Below are 20192 nucleotides of genomic sequence, written 5' to 3'. Positions count from 1 at the left end.
CCAGTCCACATACACTGTCCCATCACTGATCTGTAGTACCAGTCCATATACACTATCCCATTGCTGCTCTGTAATACCAGTCCACATACACTGTCCCATCGCTGATCTGTAGTACCGTCCATATATACTATCCCATTGCTGATCTGTAATACCAGTACATATACACTATTCCGTCGCCGTTCTGTAGTACCAGTCCACATACACTGTCCTATTACCGATCTGTAGTACCAGTCCATATACACTGTCCCATTGCTGATCTGCAATACCAGTCCATATATTGTACCATTGCTGATCTGTAATACCAGTCCACATACACTGTCCCATCACTGATCTGTAGTACCAGTCCATATACACTATCCCATTGCTGCTCTGTAATACCAGACCACATGCACTGTCCCATGGCTAATTTGTAGTACCAGTCCACATATCGTCCCATTGCTGCTCTGTAATACCAGTCCACATACACTGTCTGATCGCTAATCTGTAGTACCAATCCACATATTGTCTTATTGCTGATACGTAATACCAGTCCACATACACTGTCCTATTGCTGATCTGTAATACAAGTCCACATGCACTGTCTCATCGCTGATCTGTAATACCAGTCCACATACACTGCCCCATTCCAAATTTACATACACTGCCCCATTCCTTCTAAGTAATGCCAGTCTACATACACTCTCCAAATCCTGATCTGTAATACCAGTCTACATATATTGTCCCATTCCTGGTCTGTTGTTTCTACTTTATAGCCCCATGACAGTAAAGATGGGACATATTTTAGCACTGCTTGGATTAAGTTGCCTACTACTGGATGGCAATTCAACCGCGAAATTTAAATCTATGGGCAAGCAGCAGAGCATTGTTTCCTCTGCTCTCAACTGTGGCATGTGCAGCAGCTCTGTTATAGTGTGGTCTATAGAGGAGAACCCTTCTAATAATACCAAAACCCAGCGCTATCATCCTGAAGACCTAAATAAATCACTTTACAGTCATATATATTCTTCTGGACAGTTTATAAAACGATGTTATTTAATAGTAGAAAACACCTACTAGATAGAGCAGCAATATTTACAACAATAAAACATTCAACCCTTTTTGCTATAAAGCTACCTACTCACTCCCCACCTACAAGTAGCTTGCCAATACTTACAAGATGCTGCCTTGTGTAGCTTTCTGACCACAACAGATGACCTACAGCTTATTTTCTCCACATTTATACCATGTAGAAGTTTATGAAAACCAACATAAAGTCATTGGGAAGACATCTTCAACACATTACATAACCTCCAACTATAATTGCCGAACTCGCATATACAGTAGTACTTAACTTCTCATTGTTTTTATTCTTTGTCATCTGGTGCTGAAGCTCAGATATTGATGAAAATATGTGAATATTCCATAACTAGTGGAGAAAGGCTAGGAACCTCTGTAAATGGCGACAGTACTCTGCTACCAAACCCATGAGGCAAAGGGATTCTTTTCTGGCTCTGTGCTGCTCAAAAATCAATAGTAAAACCTAAAGGCTAAAGGTCATCCACCAAAAGCTAAGCATTTACAAAACCATTCATCAATGTACAATTTATATCCCCTGTGAGATAAAGATAGATAGATAGATAGATAGATAGATAGATAGATAGATAGATAGATAGATAGATAGATAGATAGATAGATAGATAGATAGATAGATAGACCTGCTTGAGAAAGGCTCAGGTTGTGTGAGCCGAAACGTCGCACTTTTGGGGTCAATAAAGCACCCTCTTTTTTCACTATAAGCCTTTGTGAGTGTAGATAGATAGATAGATAGATAGATAGATAGATAGATAGATAGATAGATAGATAGATAGATAGATAGATAGATAGATAGATAGATAGATAGATAGCACAATCTTTGCATGTTGCTATACAAAAACTAATTTTGATAATCAATATATCCCTATATCATATAGATCCGACATTTTTACACAGAACACTGGATGCTCTGATAAGGATATGTGCTGCATCGAAATTCACCAAAATAGATAGAGAGATTATAGATAGATAGATAGTTAGATAGATAGATAGATAGATAGATAGATAGATAGATAGATAGATAGATAGATAGATAGATAGATAGATAGATAGATAGATAGATAGATAGATAGATAGATAGATAGATAGATTTAAATATTATTACGTTGCATCATCTATGGAATACATTACATTATATCATATCACTACACATTATAAGAGCAATATATCACTTATGTTATTGATTAATTCTGGATACATCCTTGAAACATACAATGCATGGATTTCTACTTGAATGTTTTATGCAGGCTCTAAATTGTAGCGGAGTATAGTATATTTTTACTCAAATGTACAACTTTTATATATATATATATATATATATATATATATATATATATATATATATATATATATATATATACATATATATATATATATATATATATATATATATATAGTGAACATATAATGTAGTGCAGCGTGCATTAAGAATCACGATGTGCATGGAGCTTGTGTGCTACAACGTGGTTGGCACTGTGCATGCCCTGTGTGCGCGGTGGAAGGGTTACACAGCAGAGCTGAATGATTTCCCTTCTAATGTCAAGGTCAAAGCCTCCTCTGGAGCTGCCAGTCATGACGTCACGGCACTGACCCCCACCTCACACTCCTGATAGCCCGTCAGGATGGATAGACACACAGCACACACACAGCTCATCTGTGCTCATCCCTTCATCTATCAACTCCTTACTACTCCATTTCATTTTACAGACTCCAAGCCTATGTAATATAGTTGCCCCCAGACACATGCATGTTTCACAGTGACCCTGTGCAGACAAACACAACTGCATTTAATATGTATGATAACCAGAATTACACTGTGCGCCATTGAGAAAATACTTGCACCCTATGCAAGGTAAACGCCTGTTTATAAGAGCTTTGTGGACACATATAAATTTAACTCTACACCAAGCACCATAAAAACTTCTACCAGGCCAAGAACAACAAACGTGCCCGCAGGTTCATTTAATTTACCTCAAAGGGCTATTTTATTATGAAAATAAACGGATAAATACAACCAAAAATGTTTTAACAAGATAAATAGGTTACAAATATATAATTTAAAGGGAACAAAACAAATGTAAAAAAAGTAATATGAAATCAAGTTACACTTGTTGTAAAACTGTAGACAATTATTTGGTAGAGAAATCTCTACAGTTGTCATTACAAATCATTCATTATTATGAGACATAGGATGGGTAGGGGGAGGGGTGAGAGGAGAGAGACTTATCACAGCACATCATGGAGATCTAGATATACCACCTAGCCCACTGATGATCACTAAGAGCCATCATCAATAAAATGTGTCTCTTTATACATAGGAATCAGGGCACGAGGGGTTAATCGGCTTCCTGGCCCTACACTACACTGCCAGGCACCTGGCACAGCCAGAGGAACATCAACAGAAGAAGGAATCTATTGTCTAATAGAAAATCACAATGGGAAGAGCTACAATAAAAAGCCACCACATAGCTTTAGATCCATCTTTTTCTTATTTTCATTATACAAAGGATTGTGTGACCTTATTGCGGGAACCATGGCACAAAAAAAAAAAAAAGGGATAATAACCTCCACAGTGCAGCTCTTCATAGTCACATCCCAGGCATGCTGGTGTCACTCTCAAATTTCTGAGCACACAACAATGTCAGGCCAAGAAGGCAGCCATGCTAGAGTCATTCATATCAAGCGATTCCCTGGCTCTAGAAACCTCCATTCTTAATGTGTGAAAAATAGGATTGGAGCCCATGTGTGAATAGGGAGCAGCCTGGCTGCTGAGAGATCATGCACTGAGGTTATCCCTACTTTACACAATATACACTAACAGGAGGCACCACATTACTAACACACTGCACCAGGATCAGTATTATTATTATTGTGGTCAGGTTCAGCTCTATGTAGATGAATTGTCACCCTGAGAGATCGAATAAAGCTTCTCAAAACAATGAGATCTGCCTGGATGCCAGTTATATATATGCCAATGACAAGAGGCCTGGGAGAGAGAAAGCTCATTGTCGCTTCTATGCACAAAGGAAAATCCTACAGATGATGGGCGCAGAAAATGACAAGGCTGCAGTATACAATAAAACCATATACCGGATGACTAAAGACACATCATACACGACCAGGAGTAGACCTACATGCCCGGAATTATCAGAAAACAAATATCTCAAGGATTGGATCTAAGCGATGTCCTATATAATAAACAGAGTGCAATGATTCTCTATTAATAATCCACTACACACAACCACAAAAAGGGTTCATCAATAATCGACACAATCCCAATAAATAAATGTCATCAAAAGAATAATATCCTCTTTCCAGAATTTACATAATTTTTTTTTGTGGCAGTGTAAAAAAGATTAACGAAAACAATGCAGACCTGAGCTTGTTATTACTATTATCATCATCATCATCATAATCATCATCATCATCACTATTATTCATAATTAGTATGACTAATAATAATTCCATTTACCCTAATAAATTTCTGAAATGTTTCTAGCGGTGGAAGTTTACTAAAACGTGCACAAATATCTAAAACGGGAAATAAGTCATTGATAAAGAGCCATAAATCAATACCCTTTATGCCAACTTTCACATGGGCATATTATTATAATTATTTTTAAATTAAAGGGCATTGATGAAATCATGGAAGACAACAATGACAGGCAGAAATTAAAAGTGTACTTAAAGCATCAAATGTCAATAGTTGGATCTTTTTCTCAGTTATACGCATCACACACAGATGTCTCATTCTAACAAATTTATTTTCTCAATCATCTCTTACGGAACCACTACGAAAATTAAATTACAATCAAATGATCACATCAAAAAAGAGACCATTGTCACCTGTCCGTATTTCTCTTCAATTGTGATTTGTGCTCGTCTGGAAAAAAATAAACAAACAAACAAAAAAAACGAAATAAAAATAAAAAACAAACAAACACGTAATAATACAAGATATTTTGGGGGAAAATAAATTACCGTTCTGCAGCAGTTTATAGGTTTTCTGAATAAAATATTAAAAGGAGTCATTTGATGAAAATATAAAGCACATTTTCTTGTAGATCAGCCAAGGATCTAATATTATTATTCTTATTATTATTATTTAGCGCTGTCTTTTCTTAGCAGTCTGTTACAACAACCTAACAAAAAGACACTGCTTGGAAATTGCAGGAGTGTATCTAATCCTCATGGTTGGCAACGGACTTAGAAGAGGTGTAGTGACGGTAAGTGCACAGACTGAGGATCAGATTGGTAGATTATTAAATCCATATTATTAGAGTTTACTGGGAGTCATAGAAAAGATCAGAACATCTCGGGGCTGGTGGTCAGGACTTTAGAAAGAGCCAGGAGAAAAAAAATAGGACTTCTTATTGACATCTTAGAATGATTCCCCTCTGGTGCCGACTAGGCATAAAGTTCAGGAAGCAGAACATCGCTCATACCCTGCTTATTTGTATTTCCAATGTATTTATTATAGTCACTGTAGTGCCATGTGCATATGTATTGGCTGGATGGGCAAGAGAACACATGGTGTTCCTGACAGGGCATCTGTAGGACTTCTAGCCAGGGGTATGTGGCTAATAGTTGCTGCAAGTTCCGAGCAGCAGTCTGGTATTTTGCCCTAAATTATTCTTCACGGGTAAAAAAAGGGAAACCACAGTCAGCCGCTGGTATTTTGATGTGGGCACAACCTACACATATCATAGAATGGCATCAGGAGGGATTTTTAGTTATTTTTCTGTGGGAAGGAGTCGTAAGGCAAATAAAAACAATATTAAAAATATAATATATATTAAAAAGAAATATCTGCAGTTCTCGTTGCACTGTTCATGTCCACCCATGTGCCACAATGCCAGTCTTCGCCCTGTATCAGTAAGTGTTGTCCCTCTCTCCGTATTGTCTGTCTATATATATAATTATGTATCTATTTATATAAAAAGAGCAGTCTGGGTGAGGGGGGCTGTGTGGGGCGAGTTATTCCCGTGGCATCACTGGTCAGGCAGCTGCTGGGTGCCCACTCCAGTCATTGCACACTAGTCTGCATCCCGTGGTGAGGGGGCGGTGTGTCAGCCCCCACATTGCCCACCTGGGAGTAGACATCATCTGGCGTCTGTTGCTGGATGCCCGGTGGGGTCATCCTCTTCTCTTTCTGCCGTCGGTTACAGAACCAGACCCTGACCACCTCCTTCTCCAGCTGTAGACTGTCCGCCAAGTTAGTGATCTCCTGGGCAGAGGGCTTGGGGCACTTGAGGAAGTGGCTCTCCAGGGCGCCCTTGACGCTCACCTCTATGGAGGTCCTCTTCTTCCTCTTCCTACCTTGGGCTGCGATCTTGTCGATACTGGTGGGGCTGCCCGTAGTGGAATCGGCCTCTTCCAGCCACTTGTTGAGCAGGGGCTTCAGTTTGCACATGTTCTTAAAGCTGAGCTGCAGCGCCTCAAACCTGCAGATGGTGGTCTGAGAGAAGACATTGCCATAGAGGGTGCCCAGTGCCAGGCCCACGTCCGCCTGTGTGAAGCCCAGCTTTATCCTTCGTTGCTTGAACTGTTTGGCAAATTGTTCTAGGTCATCCGAGGTCGGGGTGTCCTCGTCAGAGTGGGGGTCGTGGCTGTTTACCCCGTGGTGCTGCTGTTGCTGCTGCTGGTGGTGCTGCTGCTGGTGCTGCTGGTGGTGGTGATGGTGGTGATGTCCGGGGTGATCGCTGAGCTCTGGCGTGTCTCCCCTGACCAGGCCGGGGTGCACCAGGCTCTGGCTCCCCGGGGGAGGGCTCAGCATCCCGTTCACAGTGAATGCCCCGGACTGGGAGTACAGGAGTGCTTGCTGTTGCTGCTGCTGCTGTTGTTGCTGCTGTTGCTGCTGCTGCGCCCCTCCCGTCATAGATTGGATGTGAGAGGCGGCTGCGGCTCCCCAGCCTCCCGGGTGTCCTTGGTGGGGTCCTAGGTGAGGCGATCGGTGATGCAGGGCGGCCCCCGGATGCAGATCGTCCCTCCCAGCTCCCCCCTTCACGTCCTGCTGCTGCTGCGGGTGCTGCGGGCTGCCGGTCATCCCCACAGGGCTGCTCGACCAGGGAGAACCTGCCTCTACCGCCGCCGCCGCTGCTGCTGCCGCCGCCGCCGCTGCATGTGGCAGCGCCGTGACCCACTGGTGTGCGTGGCTCAGCATGTGCCCGCCGTTACTGGCAGCCATGGCCCCCTGCATGAAGTCGCTCTGCACCATCTTCACCGTGGGATCCCCCCGGTAACCGCCTGACACCGAGGTGACAGCTGCGCTGCCAGGCTGCATCCCCCCTCCTCCCCCCGAGTCCGAGTGAACGATGGAGCCCGGCGACAGGAGGCTGTTGCTGGCGAGGTAGGGGTTAGAAGCAGCCGTGGCCATGGCTTCCCCCCGGGCCGTTGCTATCCACAGGTTTAAGGCTCGGTCTTCTCCTCCTCCCCCGCAGCCTGTGTACGTTTCCCCCTTGAGATGCACTTTCGTCCTTGGAGGATGCTCCCGATGAAGAAATGTGGGGGGCGTTCAGTCACCTGTTCCCCGGGTCCCTGGCTGAGGCACAGCGCGGCGGTCACTGCTCTCTCCCGGGCATCGATGTGTAGCATAGATTATTAGGTAGATAGAGCTGCTGCTGCTGCTGCTGCTGACAACTTGTCTCCAGTAAACTTCCTGTAGTGGTGATGATGCAGCGGCGTTACATAAAGTTGTTCTGGAGCTGTGGGTCCCCCCTGTGACAGGAGCCGTGTCCCCGCTGCCGCTGTGTGTGCACAGGTGACTGACACATCGTCCTCCTCATCCCCCGGAGCGGCTCAATGTACGGGGACTGCGGAGGAGAAGCGGGCTGTGCGCTCTACAACTCCACTGGAACTTGTCCGGGCTCAGTGACAGCTGTGTGTGTCCCTCCCTCACTGAGCGGGGACTGGAGAGTGTTTACCCTGCACGCAGCGCGCACACCACCACACTATCCCAAATACGAGCACGCCGAGCGCACGGCCCCCGCTGATTGGCTCCACGCTGTGTGATTGACACCGAGGCGCTGACTGGCTCCGGGCGCGCACCCCCTCCTTCCGGCCCCTCTTATTGGCTGCTCATTAATTTAGGCAATAGTGTCATAGGAGATGGGAATGTGGAGCCCCTTATGTACACACTCATATATATATATATGTATATGATACTTCCACTAGTGAGGGGTCTCCCCATCAGCTGCACTGCTACCACACGTCCAGGGCTCATGCCATCCATCAGCAATCCTGAGACAATTGCTGGGACCAGCAAATCCCATTACAAGCTATCTATATATCACTACTATATGTGTAATTGTGTGGACACATCCCGGCTCTATGTCCTCAATATATGTGTATGTACAGTTCATACAACAGTTATATGTGTGAAGAATAATAATATTCTGCATAATCAATAATGCAAGAACCTACTTAATATATCAATACTCTATAATGGATCTGGACTTGTCATATTTGATCCCTAAACAACTTACATACCAAGCTATAATATATATATATATATATATATATATATATATATATATATATATATATATATATATATATATAATCTATCTTTCATATCTATCTATCTATCTATCTATCTATCTATCTATCTATCTATCTATCTATCTATCTATCTATCTATCTATCTATCTATCTATCTATCTATCTATGTATCAATCATAAATAGATCTCAGGTTATAGACAACAACCAATGCTCACCATACGGTGTTATTCCTAATAGGATAGCCATTGAGGGAAAGTTTGCAGTTTGAGAGCAGGTCCCATAGGAGAGCTCAATTGGTCCTTGTTTTGGTTGCCACTCTCTCTTTCTTTGCCTTGGATCACTGAGGTTGCCTGTGCTATGTTTCCGCTTGGTCGCTTCCACCTCATCTCCCCCTTTTTCTTAACTCCTTCAGGAAGGATTTCAATAGAAACAGACAATATAGAAATTCTAAAAGCTTCTAGGCCTGTAATGTGCAACAGTGTCAGGCTCTACTGTACTGTTCCTCCAAAGTTTTGGGAGGGGGGGGGGGGTATTCGTATTTTATCATAGCATATATGCATGTATCCTCACTTATTTGCTTCATATATATATATATATATATATATATATATATATATATATATATATATATATATATATATACATATATATATACGCAAACATGTAAGTATGTGATATATGTGTGTATATATATATATATATACTCACTTGTACCAATTTGCTGTATTGTCATTGTCACTATACAGTGAACAGGTGTAGTAGTGCAGTTGTGCCCTCAAATATGCCATGATTCCGCGTGAAGCGCCCCTCCCCCACACATACATATATATATATATATATATATATATATATATATATATATATATATATATATATATATATATATATATATATATATATATATATATATATATACACATATACATATAAATATACATATATATATAGTATATCTCTGTATGTGGCTGGGTAGCCTGCAGTGAGATCCGCGCGGTGGCTGCGCTCACTGTTCCCCCCAGAGCAGCAGCTCCAGCACTGACCACGTTTACACACAACATAAAATAAGAACAAGAAGTAAAAGCGATAATAAAACGTGAGAGTGGGAAGGTGATGGCGCACACAACGGGCTGTTGTTCCCTGTGTGGCGCAGGGCTATGGAGCAGAGATATAACACAGATCGCATTGAATGGAGCCGAGATCTCCAGGTGCAGGCGGTTATATAGTCGCTGCCAGACCCCATGTTTTCCTTTCCAGCCGATTTTGCTTGGATCCGGCTCAAGAAAGCGAGCGAGTCTCGTGGTTTTGTTTACACTGAATAGGGAGGATAGGAGCCGTGCCATGGGGCCGCCTTTCATTAATATACACTGAGGATTCTGTCTAAATGACTGCTATGAATTTCACAGTACAAGCTTTCTCAAGACGTCTCAGGTGGCCCCATGCAACGTGATCGCAGCTCAGCAAACACATCCACCTTCCACCTCCACGATCATCATCATAGAGACATGTATATACTACACAAGATATGATAATACCAGCTGTATCCATATGTATCAATACCTATACGTCCTGGTATCCCTCCCCTCCCCCTCTCCTTCATACAATGCCATTGTTTTGTCTTCCGGAAAAAAAAACAACAAGCTAAAGTATAACAAGGGGAGAACAGTTAGTGCTGATTTTCATTTGCATAAATTTTCATATATTTTGGAGAAAATAATAGACTAGTGGAGAGCTTGTCTTAGAGGAGTCAGTGCATGGGGGGACCTGAGCAGACTCGTTTCGCTGGAGAGAACACCAAGCCTTGTTCTATCATCACCCACTAGAAATAGATATGTTTCTATATCATTCATTTATTGATTTTTAATCATCAGAGACATCTCCTTGGTAAGTGTCCTGTCATGTAATATCATCTCTCCCTGTTAGTGAGGGCAAATACTGTCATAGGTTGATACTTTGTTATAAATATTGATTATTCTAGATGCAATTATTGGATTATTTCTCATTATTGTATGGCTATAGTCAATAATTATTATTAGAATGGATGGCTAGAATTGCACTGTGATAGAGGAACGTAGATAATTGCATAGAGATAGTAGGGTGAGGTGGATTCTCTGCTAGGAAGATTTTAGATTTAGTTTTGGGGTACTGGGACCCCCTAGGAGTGAAGTTGATGTGTGGAGGGGGGTGCACGGTTCTTCTCTAGTAAAACGATTGTGATGGCATGTTTACAGTGGCTGCTTTAAAGGTTTCTGGTGGAAATGAGCGTTTTATCTAGTAAACTGATACAGAGCTGGGATCCATCTACTTCATATTATGGAGGGTGGGGGTGGGGTTCCCAGTAAAATCTCCAGAAAAAAAAAATACAAATAAGGGTTAAAGGAAGAACACTAAGTACTGTCTGTAACTCCATCAATGGCCTTTTCTAGCATAAGCCAGGAGCATTAAATAATAATAATACAAGAAGCCAAAAATATTATTTTTAGAAATAATTAATATTCTAAATATTATTGTTCTATTTAGTTTGCGGGCAGTTGCATAATTTACCAATGGCTGGTGACATATATAAGACAATATATCCATATGTATTTTAGCTGTCATTTATATCTGGCCATACCCTCTTGAAAGTTGGTAAAGAAAGTGAAGGTACCACGGGTTAATACGGGGTTACACAATGTGATCCCCATTTCTGCTCTTCTTGCATGCACACTCACAGGGTCTCTTTAAGAGGGATTAACTCTGTGTGCCCCAATGCAACAGATGCCATATACAGCAGCTCCCTGAAGATCATTTGTTTTCCTGACAGGGAACATTTCTGAGCAGAGCATTCTGGTTGCCATAGAGAGAAAAGAAAAGGAGGAACACTAGCCACATTAAGCTATATGTTTGTGCACTGGGCTTTAGATAAAAGGGCTCAGCTTTGAAGCAGCCACAGGGAGCAAGGCACAGAAGACTTTTAACTTGCAGCGACTAGTTGTAAACTTTTTATATATTTTTTTTTCTCTCTTTTAAAACGCACCAGGTGATTTTATTGGTTGTTCCTAATTTTATATGATACGGCTTGCTGAGCAAAATAAACTTTTTAGTGCTCCTAGAGTACAGTTAGGGGGTATTGTCCGGCAGGGGGCGCAGCTGATGAGTAAATATACACTGGCAGAAGACTTATCTATTCACTTATTGTTAAGCTTCTGGGAGAAGCTGTGTATCATTCTCTTACCATTAACTCCTTAGTAACCCACTAAGTATTGGCTGGAGTAGTATTAATAAGTGCCAGGCTTTCAGAAATATTTGCTTAGGACCTAAAACTTTAGTTGGGAAATTCCTATCATATTAGAAGCTGTAGTACAGATGCTGTGGCACAATTTCCATTGGAAATATGCCACATTTACTTACTGCAAAGAGTGTTATTTGTGTGTGTGTGTGTGTGTGTGTGTGTGTCTGTCTCTCTCTCTCTCTCTCTCTCTCTCTACATATCATTATTATAGTATGATAACGATGATTTACAAACATATTTTAGAAGAAAACAATGGTTAAATACATGAACGATGATGATGGTGTCATTTAGTAATTGTTAATATAGCACAACTGTGCATTGCCGCTTGCTATAGAGGGAGACACATGTGAGTTTAGGACATTGTAGATTTATTGGAGGGAACATAGAGGGAAACAGGACACGTCTGTTTATTGTTCTCTTATGAGATGTAATTAATAAGTGATATAGTGTTTTATTTGCAAGAATTATTAATAATTATTGTTTAATAAAACGTTTATTCCATTGGAGAGAAAAAATAAAAAAGTAAAAAAATAATAATATATATATATATATATATATATATATATATATATATATATATATATATATATATATATATATAACAGAATAATCATGTTTCTATGTTTGTAGCACATTAATTTCCCATTACATTGGTAAATGTTTAAAACCACCAAACCTCCCTTTCACTGTCTCTTACAATAAAACGTGAAGACAGCTATAGACTGGAGAGGGGAATTAGAAAAAATAAATTGCTAGAAGTAGAAAAAAATCGGTGATAAAAATCTTGCCTTTGATGTCATTAGGTGTGCCCTAATGAAATGACTGACACTGAGAGCATACGTTTACAATCGATTATTGATTCATTCTAATTACAACCAATCAAGTGATCATTTACAGTTATGGCTGGATCCCACTCATTCTGGATCTAATATGTCTAATCTGTTTCATGTTCTATAGCAATGCACATCGATCTTCCAAATTATATTTCCTATAATATATATTAGAATTATATAACATTTCATACAACTATTTTCAGGTCCCCACAACTTCTGCGCCACTGAAATGTCACTATTTACAATGTCCAATGTGTCCTACTCATCATCGTTTTCTATGTACTAAGCTTCCTCCAGTCTTCTACTTGATACAAATATTCCGCTTCACCCTCCCAAACAATCATGTGTTTTTCAAGAGTGCTATATATCCCTAATACTTTACTTTCTGGCTTGCAAAGGTATACATGGTATAGAACTATACATGCTATATAGAACATCCGTATACAAAGTTCTATGCAGAAGTTATGTAATCGTAATAATTTATGGATATAGTGCAATTATTATGATATGATTAATAGTAGTGACCTTTAACCAGATAAGAAAATAATCTATCTATCTATCTATCTATCTATCTATCTATCTATCTATCTATCTATCTATCTATCTATCTATCTATCTATCTATCTATCTATCTATCTATCTATCTATCTATCTATCTATCTATCTATCTATCTATCTATCTATCTAATCTATCTATCATAGTGATATATATATTGAGATAACAGTGCCTGTAGTGAGTTGTGTAATACTATTACTGCTCCACGAGTTCTTTATATTGAGCCCAAAAATAAATGCATCTGTTACACAGTAGACCTCGTGCAGAAAAAAGTATTTTCGTGCAGTATGCACTGATTTCTTTGAAAGAACATGACTATAAGATGGCATGGAAAAGTATCCCATAGTTGCTCTGGATTTCGTTGTGCACGGGTACATAGGATTGGTGATATTGTGATAGATAAGACAAGTCCGCGTGTGTACGGGGGCTGAGTTGAGAAATGGGGGGGGGGGGGGGTGGCATTTTAGAGATTTAATAGGTTCATTGATCCCTGCGTGCTTTTTCGTGAGAATTTGGGGATAACCACATTACCTTGCATGCAGTTCTGCTAGTATGAGATCCACAAAGTACAATGTTATCACTTCCAATCAATATAATCCTTGTATATGGATACTTTTTATTTATACATTCGAGATGATATATTGGAGCCTGTCCCCAGTGTAGTCCAATTGTCACATGGATACAAAGTCTATAAATATATGTGTGTGTGTGTGTATGTATGTATATATATATATATATATATATATATATATATATATATATATATATATATATATATATATATATATATATCCTGCTGTAGACTTGACCATGGTAATAGGCAGGGAAGGCGGTCATATAGTACACACACAATGATTGATTGGAGGCCGGCCTCTTCACACAAGATTAATAGACATTCTCCCTGGAGAAGTGAATACATTGCTTCTAACGCCTTTCTCACTACACTACATATTGTAATGAATTTGCGGGCTAAAGAGTAACTCCAACTAGAGGCTCGATGAAGTCTCGGAATTCCCTTAAATACTTTTTCATTATAATTAGTGATTATACAGTATACATGACGTATCTGGAGGGCTTTCTACTCAGATTGGTAGACAAAATAGATGTATATTTACAGACAGATAAATAAAAAGATAAAGGATAGGATAGATGATATATGGATAATAAATAGATAATAGATAGATAAAGAAATATATATAGATATATATAGATAGATAGATAGATAGATGGATGGATGGATGGATGGATGGATAGATAAATACCTGGTGCACACCAGTACTAATTCTATAACATTTTATTACCTAGGATAAAACAACACAGCACCAGACAGTAGTTTACACAATGATTTCTCCCGCACGGGTTAAGCCCCCTCCCTGGGCTCTAGTCTTAGGACAGCTCAGTAACTTCATACTGTAGATGTGTTTGCAGTATAGAGAGGTTTAGGCTTTTGTAAAAACTCAGAGTAGGCGAGTGAGCTTACTAGTCAGGTCTGTGCACTGTGTATTCTTCTGCTGGTGGATTCAATGAGAAGAGCATCCAGCGACCTGGCCTGCCAAGGGGAACAAAGAGAGCTCAAATAAAGAGTGTACAGCTTCCCATGGCTGGTTTTATATCTCAATGGCTGGCAGAACAGAGGCAGGCAGGGATTGTGACACGAACGCATATATATGCACACCCACGCACAAGTCATATACCCAAGCCCCCACACACACACACACTTTTGATATTTTCTGTAATTTTTATAAATATTCTCAAGTTTCTTTTTTATTTTCTTTATACCACTAATACTAATTATTATTCATATATATATATATATATATATATATATATATATATATATATATATATATATATATATATATATATATATATATATATGTAAGTATAGATAAATGTTATTATTGATATTATTATTAATAATGCAAGAACAAAGACATGTAAATGCCAAGTGACATAAGAAAGGACAAAATAAAATGGTAAATTAAAAGGCTGAAATAAATATTCTAGTGCAGTTGCAGTGGTGCTCTTGTGTGTGGCAAGGTGTGGGGGATGGTAATTCACTTGACTGGCTTAATTTTGCATGCAGTACAGTAGTTATAAAGGGATAACAATCCACACTGTACAGCTTTGTAGCATGCTGTATCATTGTGTGTATAATACACTGGCAGTGAGACCCCCTCATCCGTGTAAAATGTGGGTGCAGGGTGAGCAGTGACTGCTCTTTGTCTGCCACGCTCTGCTCTTCTCGGGGGAGAGGGGCATGTGGCAGACCCCAGCCTGGGATTACATTCATCAAAGCTTTATTTCCCTGGGGAGGAGCAGCACAAATGACCATAAATCCTGATAAAATTGGATAGCCAAAAGTAATCTGCAGCTCCCTCTAAACCCCTCACAAATTTAAAGCCACACTTAATTCTTTCTTTCAAATGTTGGTGGCAGTAACTATGTTTTCTTGTTACATTAAAACAAAGGCTTTAGGAAGAAATTCAAAAGTTGGCACCACAGTCACATAAATAGAATGGAGGCTTGAGAAGCAGGACCCCAGTTGCATAGATTGTTCAAGTTACACCTAGTCACATAACTGGTGGGGACACTAAATAGAAATATGGAGATTTATCCATACTGAAAAGTTCAGGGGATATATACAAACTGTTCTTGGTCAGTGTCAAATGTCTACAATGTTGGGTAGCTTATAATGAATGTCTCTAATACTACATAATGCTATAACACAGGCATAAGCATTATGCCAGGTCTGACCTGTCAAACAGCTAATCTAGTCAAAAAATCTAGACTAACAAGGTACACTCCATCACACCACTACATGGTCCCTTATGAAAGACAAAATTCAGAATTGTCTTATGTCCCCTTTTCAATTTGTCCTGCCCCCCAGTCTATTTCCCCTGTGAGTTAGTTCTTGGAGGAAAACTAAGGACAAAACTGACCCCATGGTTTTTTATGTGGTCAGTTTTGTATCCAGTGGTCACGTCAGATGTCTTCCAGAGCTGGATAGAGAAATGCTGCATGCAACGTTCCTATGTCTTGCTACGGACGCCAGACAGGTGCCCAACTTTTATATGCAGCACAGGTGACAAACAACTCTGGATACAGCTATTATGTGTGAACGCAGCCTTAGACATTATTATCAGCCTCAGAAAAGGTTGTTGGGACTGTTTGATAAAGTTGGAGAAAAGAGAAACAGTTTTCAGTATGAACCCTCTTATGGCTTTTTTTTTTTTACCATACAACACATTGATAAATTTGCCCAAAAACTTTGGGGGTCATGTATGTGGTGACAGTAAGGTAGAACTACCGTTAACCCGTTGATCATGCAGTTCATTTTGGCATTAAAGGGGTTTTCTCCAAACATTGATGTTTTTTAATTTACAATAATAAATATGTACATTTTATATGTTTTTTGGACTTATGTGTTTTAATGGGCACAATGGATTTTTTAGTTTTTTGCATGCGTTTTTTTCTCAACGTAACAAAACATTTTTTTTTGTACTTTAACAATCATTTTAAATTTTATTCCGTAATACATTGGAAAACCTTTGTATTTCTATGCATTTCTTCCAGTCAATGTAAAATGGAGGCATTTATTAGGCCCTGCCTTTGTTAGTTCCCCCGGCTGGCCTAGCAATCCAAATGGCAGGGATCAAAGTTATCACCGATCCTAGCCATTGCAAAATGATGTCGGCTGTCCATCACAGACAGCTCTCACTGGTGATGGTGCAAGCACAGCTCTTGTGCTGCCTCATTACTTCAAGTTAGTATAGCGGTTCGTTGGAATGACCAGTTGCTTTGAACTTGTGTGTTGGCTATACACCTGACGTGATTTATTGTGTGTCGGCTATATACCTCACGTAATAGCAGTGAACTATTCTATTCATATATTACTTACTTAGTTTGTACAGTTGAATACAATCTACTGTTCCCTGTAAGCGGCCAATTATGGCTAGGTAGAGGTTGACTGTAATTTTCTTCAATAGGATTACTGATAGGAAGTCCAGAAAACGGTCTGCCCCATGATCACTACTCTATCTCACATATCTCCAGTTTTGATAACCTCCAAAATTATGTATATACAGATTTATGTTTTATACCTTGTAGTATTTTGTCTTTAGAGCTCATTTAAGCAACAATGGGCAGCATTACATTAGGTGGATGTTCCCCTTGTCCATTCTCCCAGTGCCATAAGGTTTACATTATGCTTAAAAATGTAGAAGGCCCCAAATACTCTGCGGAAATGTGCATTTCTACCATTTCTCAGCTTTACATCACTACTGCAATTTAATTTATCCCAATCCAAAGAACGCCCCCTCTCTGCCATATCAGGGTGGGTTAGAGGGCAGTGGATGTGGGATGATACATCAGACATGTGAGGGCAGGATTCTTTAGGTTTTACTTTCTCTAATTAGAGGAAGCTGTAGAGTCTTGGAAATGTACCGGAGCTTAGCAGTTTAATGCTGGAAGGCACACAATAAGTAAGGGATAAAAGGATCTGGGACTGAAGTTACTTTCTCAGTCTGACACATCACTGCTTGGGAATCCATTGACACAGTTTAGGATACAGCTGTTGGGGTGCATGTGGAATACATAATGTATTGCTGCTCTAAAACATACAGGACCACACTAACAAAATCCAGAAGCAGTAGGTGAGTGGTATGACAAGGGCAGTGTGGGCATTAGAGCCCTTCACTACAGCACAGTATATATCTAATATAGAAACAAGGCATCATGGTAGAATGTGACATATTCCCCAAGGCAAATGTGCATGGAGTAATTGTTTTATTTTACACACTAGTTATGGTGGAATAGTGTGGTGCTATCTGTCGGAGAACCAGGCCTGCCTCTTTACATGCTATTATTTGTATGGCAGTACAAGGCTTACTTAAAGGAGCACTACACTTTATTTTTTTATTGCACCCTCCATTTGTACATTGGTGTTTCATTGGGGTGCTGTGTGCAAAAATACTTACCGATCCCCGCATCTTGTATTTTTCGGGTGCAGCACCGTTCACGTGATCTTCCCTCTGACCTGTCTGTAAACACTGTGCTTTTGAATAGACCGGAACTCAGGCTCTCAATGCATTCCTATGGGAGCCAGAAGGAGGCTCCATAGGAATGTATGGAGAATCTTACTTCCGGTTTTCTGAAAAGTAGCGATTCCAGACCAGGTCAGAATGAAGATCACGTGAGCAGTGCTGGACCCAAAAAATTACAAGATGCGTGGATCGGTAAGTATTTTTGCACACAGCACCCCACTGAAACACCAATGTGCAAATGGAGGGTGCACTAAAAAAAATTAAGTGGAGTGCTCCTTTAAGCCAGAGGAATAAAATATAAAAATGTGAGGTAAGGAGTGTCCCTGCAGCAGTCTAGTAGAAATATAGAACTTTTATATTTTAAGGATTATATTCAATGTATAGTTTGTTTGTTATATTTAAACAGTTATAAAGCAATGACGTTTATATATCCAATGTATTCATGACCCATATAACATTAAAGATAAAAAATAGAAAAAATTTACCAGATTCTTTAAAACACCTCAGTGACATTATTTCCAAATTAACAGCCCTGATGGCGGTCTTCCAAGTCCTGGTGCAGTGTTTAGAGAATAGAAGATATATGGAAATAGAGATTACTACATCTTTAAACTAGGTTAATGCATAAAAGCAAAAATCTTCCGCTCACAAGTAGATTGGTTGCTAAAAATTATGGTAAAATGTATGTAATCTGGTATCCAATAGGATAGAAAATATAGCATCTTTCTGACAGAGAACTGCAATATATTCTGGGGTCTTACAAGACTAGGTGCTGAGGACGGTCCAGAGAGAAATTATTAGGATTATTATCATTTTATTTTGGGCTGTCTCCTTAGAGGTTCTCTACTCATAGAAGTTTTATATATTTCTCTGGACGTTAACAATAATCCAGAACATTTGATAATCCAGCACATGTCAAATTCTGTTTATGCCATACTAAAGGATACTTCATACATTTTTTACCACCAAGTAGCAAAACTACCAAGATTTGTATGCTCTTGTATGTATTGTATGTGTTCGTTTTTAAACATATTCTTGCAAATATATCTTTAAAGGAACACTCCAGCAAAACAAATTAACTTTATTCTACCTAGGGCAGGTCCAGAGGGGGAGGTACATGACACAAGGATTTAAAGATCACCTCCTGGTGTCATGCACCTCCCCCTTATGCCCTGCACTACACATAGCATTGTATTTCGGTGTTACTTGGAGAGTTCCCTTAATGTAATTTGCATTCCAAATATAGCCATAAAGTTTGAAAATTATTATTAAACATTTCATATATAGGATATAGGTAAAATATATGCTTCAAATTACATTGGATTTACCATATACAAATGTGTTTATGAAGTTTTGAGTGTAAATTATTTTTCGATATTCTCTATGTTAGACATTTCAGGTAAATGCATCCTGTTGCCCATGTGATGCTGTAATGTGATGTGTGTTAGGCATTTGATCTGAATCACAACAAGATGTGTGGCCACAAAGCATTTATCTGTAGTAGTAATGATACTCTTCTTAGGGCATGTTCAGACGTGCCAGGATTTCTGTTGAATTCCGCTGCGGACAGTCCGCAGTGGAAATCCACAGCAGACATTTTTTCCGAAGGTTTCTATACCTTTTTAGGTAACTTTGTTCTGACGTTATGGAAAATAACAGTGCAGAATTTTCACACCGCAGCATGCACATTCTGTTGCGGAGAAGCAGCGGATTTTCACTGTAAATTTCAGCCTTTGCAATGCAAAAGCTGAAATCTGAGGCAAGTCTGCTGGAGTCTGATGTTGCTACAGATTCGTTGCGTAATTGGCACAAATTTGCAGCAATACTTGCAAGCGGAAAAATTTCACCACGTTTGAACATGGTCTTAAAATCCATTGAATTAATATGTTAACAGATGCAAACCGAAGGTGACCAAAGA

General features: G+C 39.6%; 1 protein-coding gene and 1 long non-coding RNA gene across 5 annotated transcripts in view; one reads left to right on the top strand and one right to left on the bottom strand.

Annotated features, from left to right (window-relative positions):
• Positions 1-4818: 4818 nt before the first annotated feature.
• Positions 4819-8019, bottom strand: POU3F3 (POU class 3 homeobox 3). The gene has a single exon (XM_075852707.1). It carries the CDS (start codon positions 7445-7447, stop codon positions 6098-6100), a length of 1350 nt encoding a protein of 449 aa, XP_075708822.1. The 5' UTR covers positions 7448-8019; the 3' UTR covers positions 4819-6097.
• A 1608-nt stretch (positions 8020-9627) lies between these two features.
• The window catches only part of LOC142742691 (uncharacterized), a 47553-nt gene continuing 36988 nt past the window's right edge, over positions 9628-20192 (top strand). For 3 of the 4 annotated variants that reach the window (XR_012881426.1, XR_012881427.1, XR_012881425.1), the window contains exon 1: positions 9628-10453. This is a non-coding gene — a long non-coding RNA (uncharacterized LOC142742691). The remainder of the gene's footprint in view (positions 10454-20192) is intronic. The other variant, XR_012881424.1, reaches the window with a different exon arrangement.

The sequence above is a fragment of the Rhinoderma darwinii genome, chromosome 2, assembly GCF_050947455.1.
Source record: "Rhinoderma darwinii isolate aRhiDar2 chromosome 2, aRhiDar2.hap1, whole genome shotgun sequence".
NCBI classification, from domain to species: Eukaryota; Metazoa; Chordata; class Amphibia; order Anura; family Rhinodermatidae; genus Rhinoderma; species Rhinoderma darwinii.
This window is presented reverse-complemented; position numbering and strand designations above follow the sequence as displayed.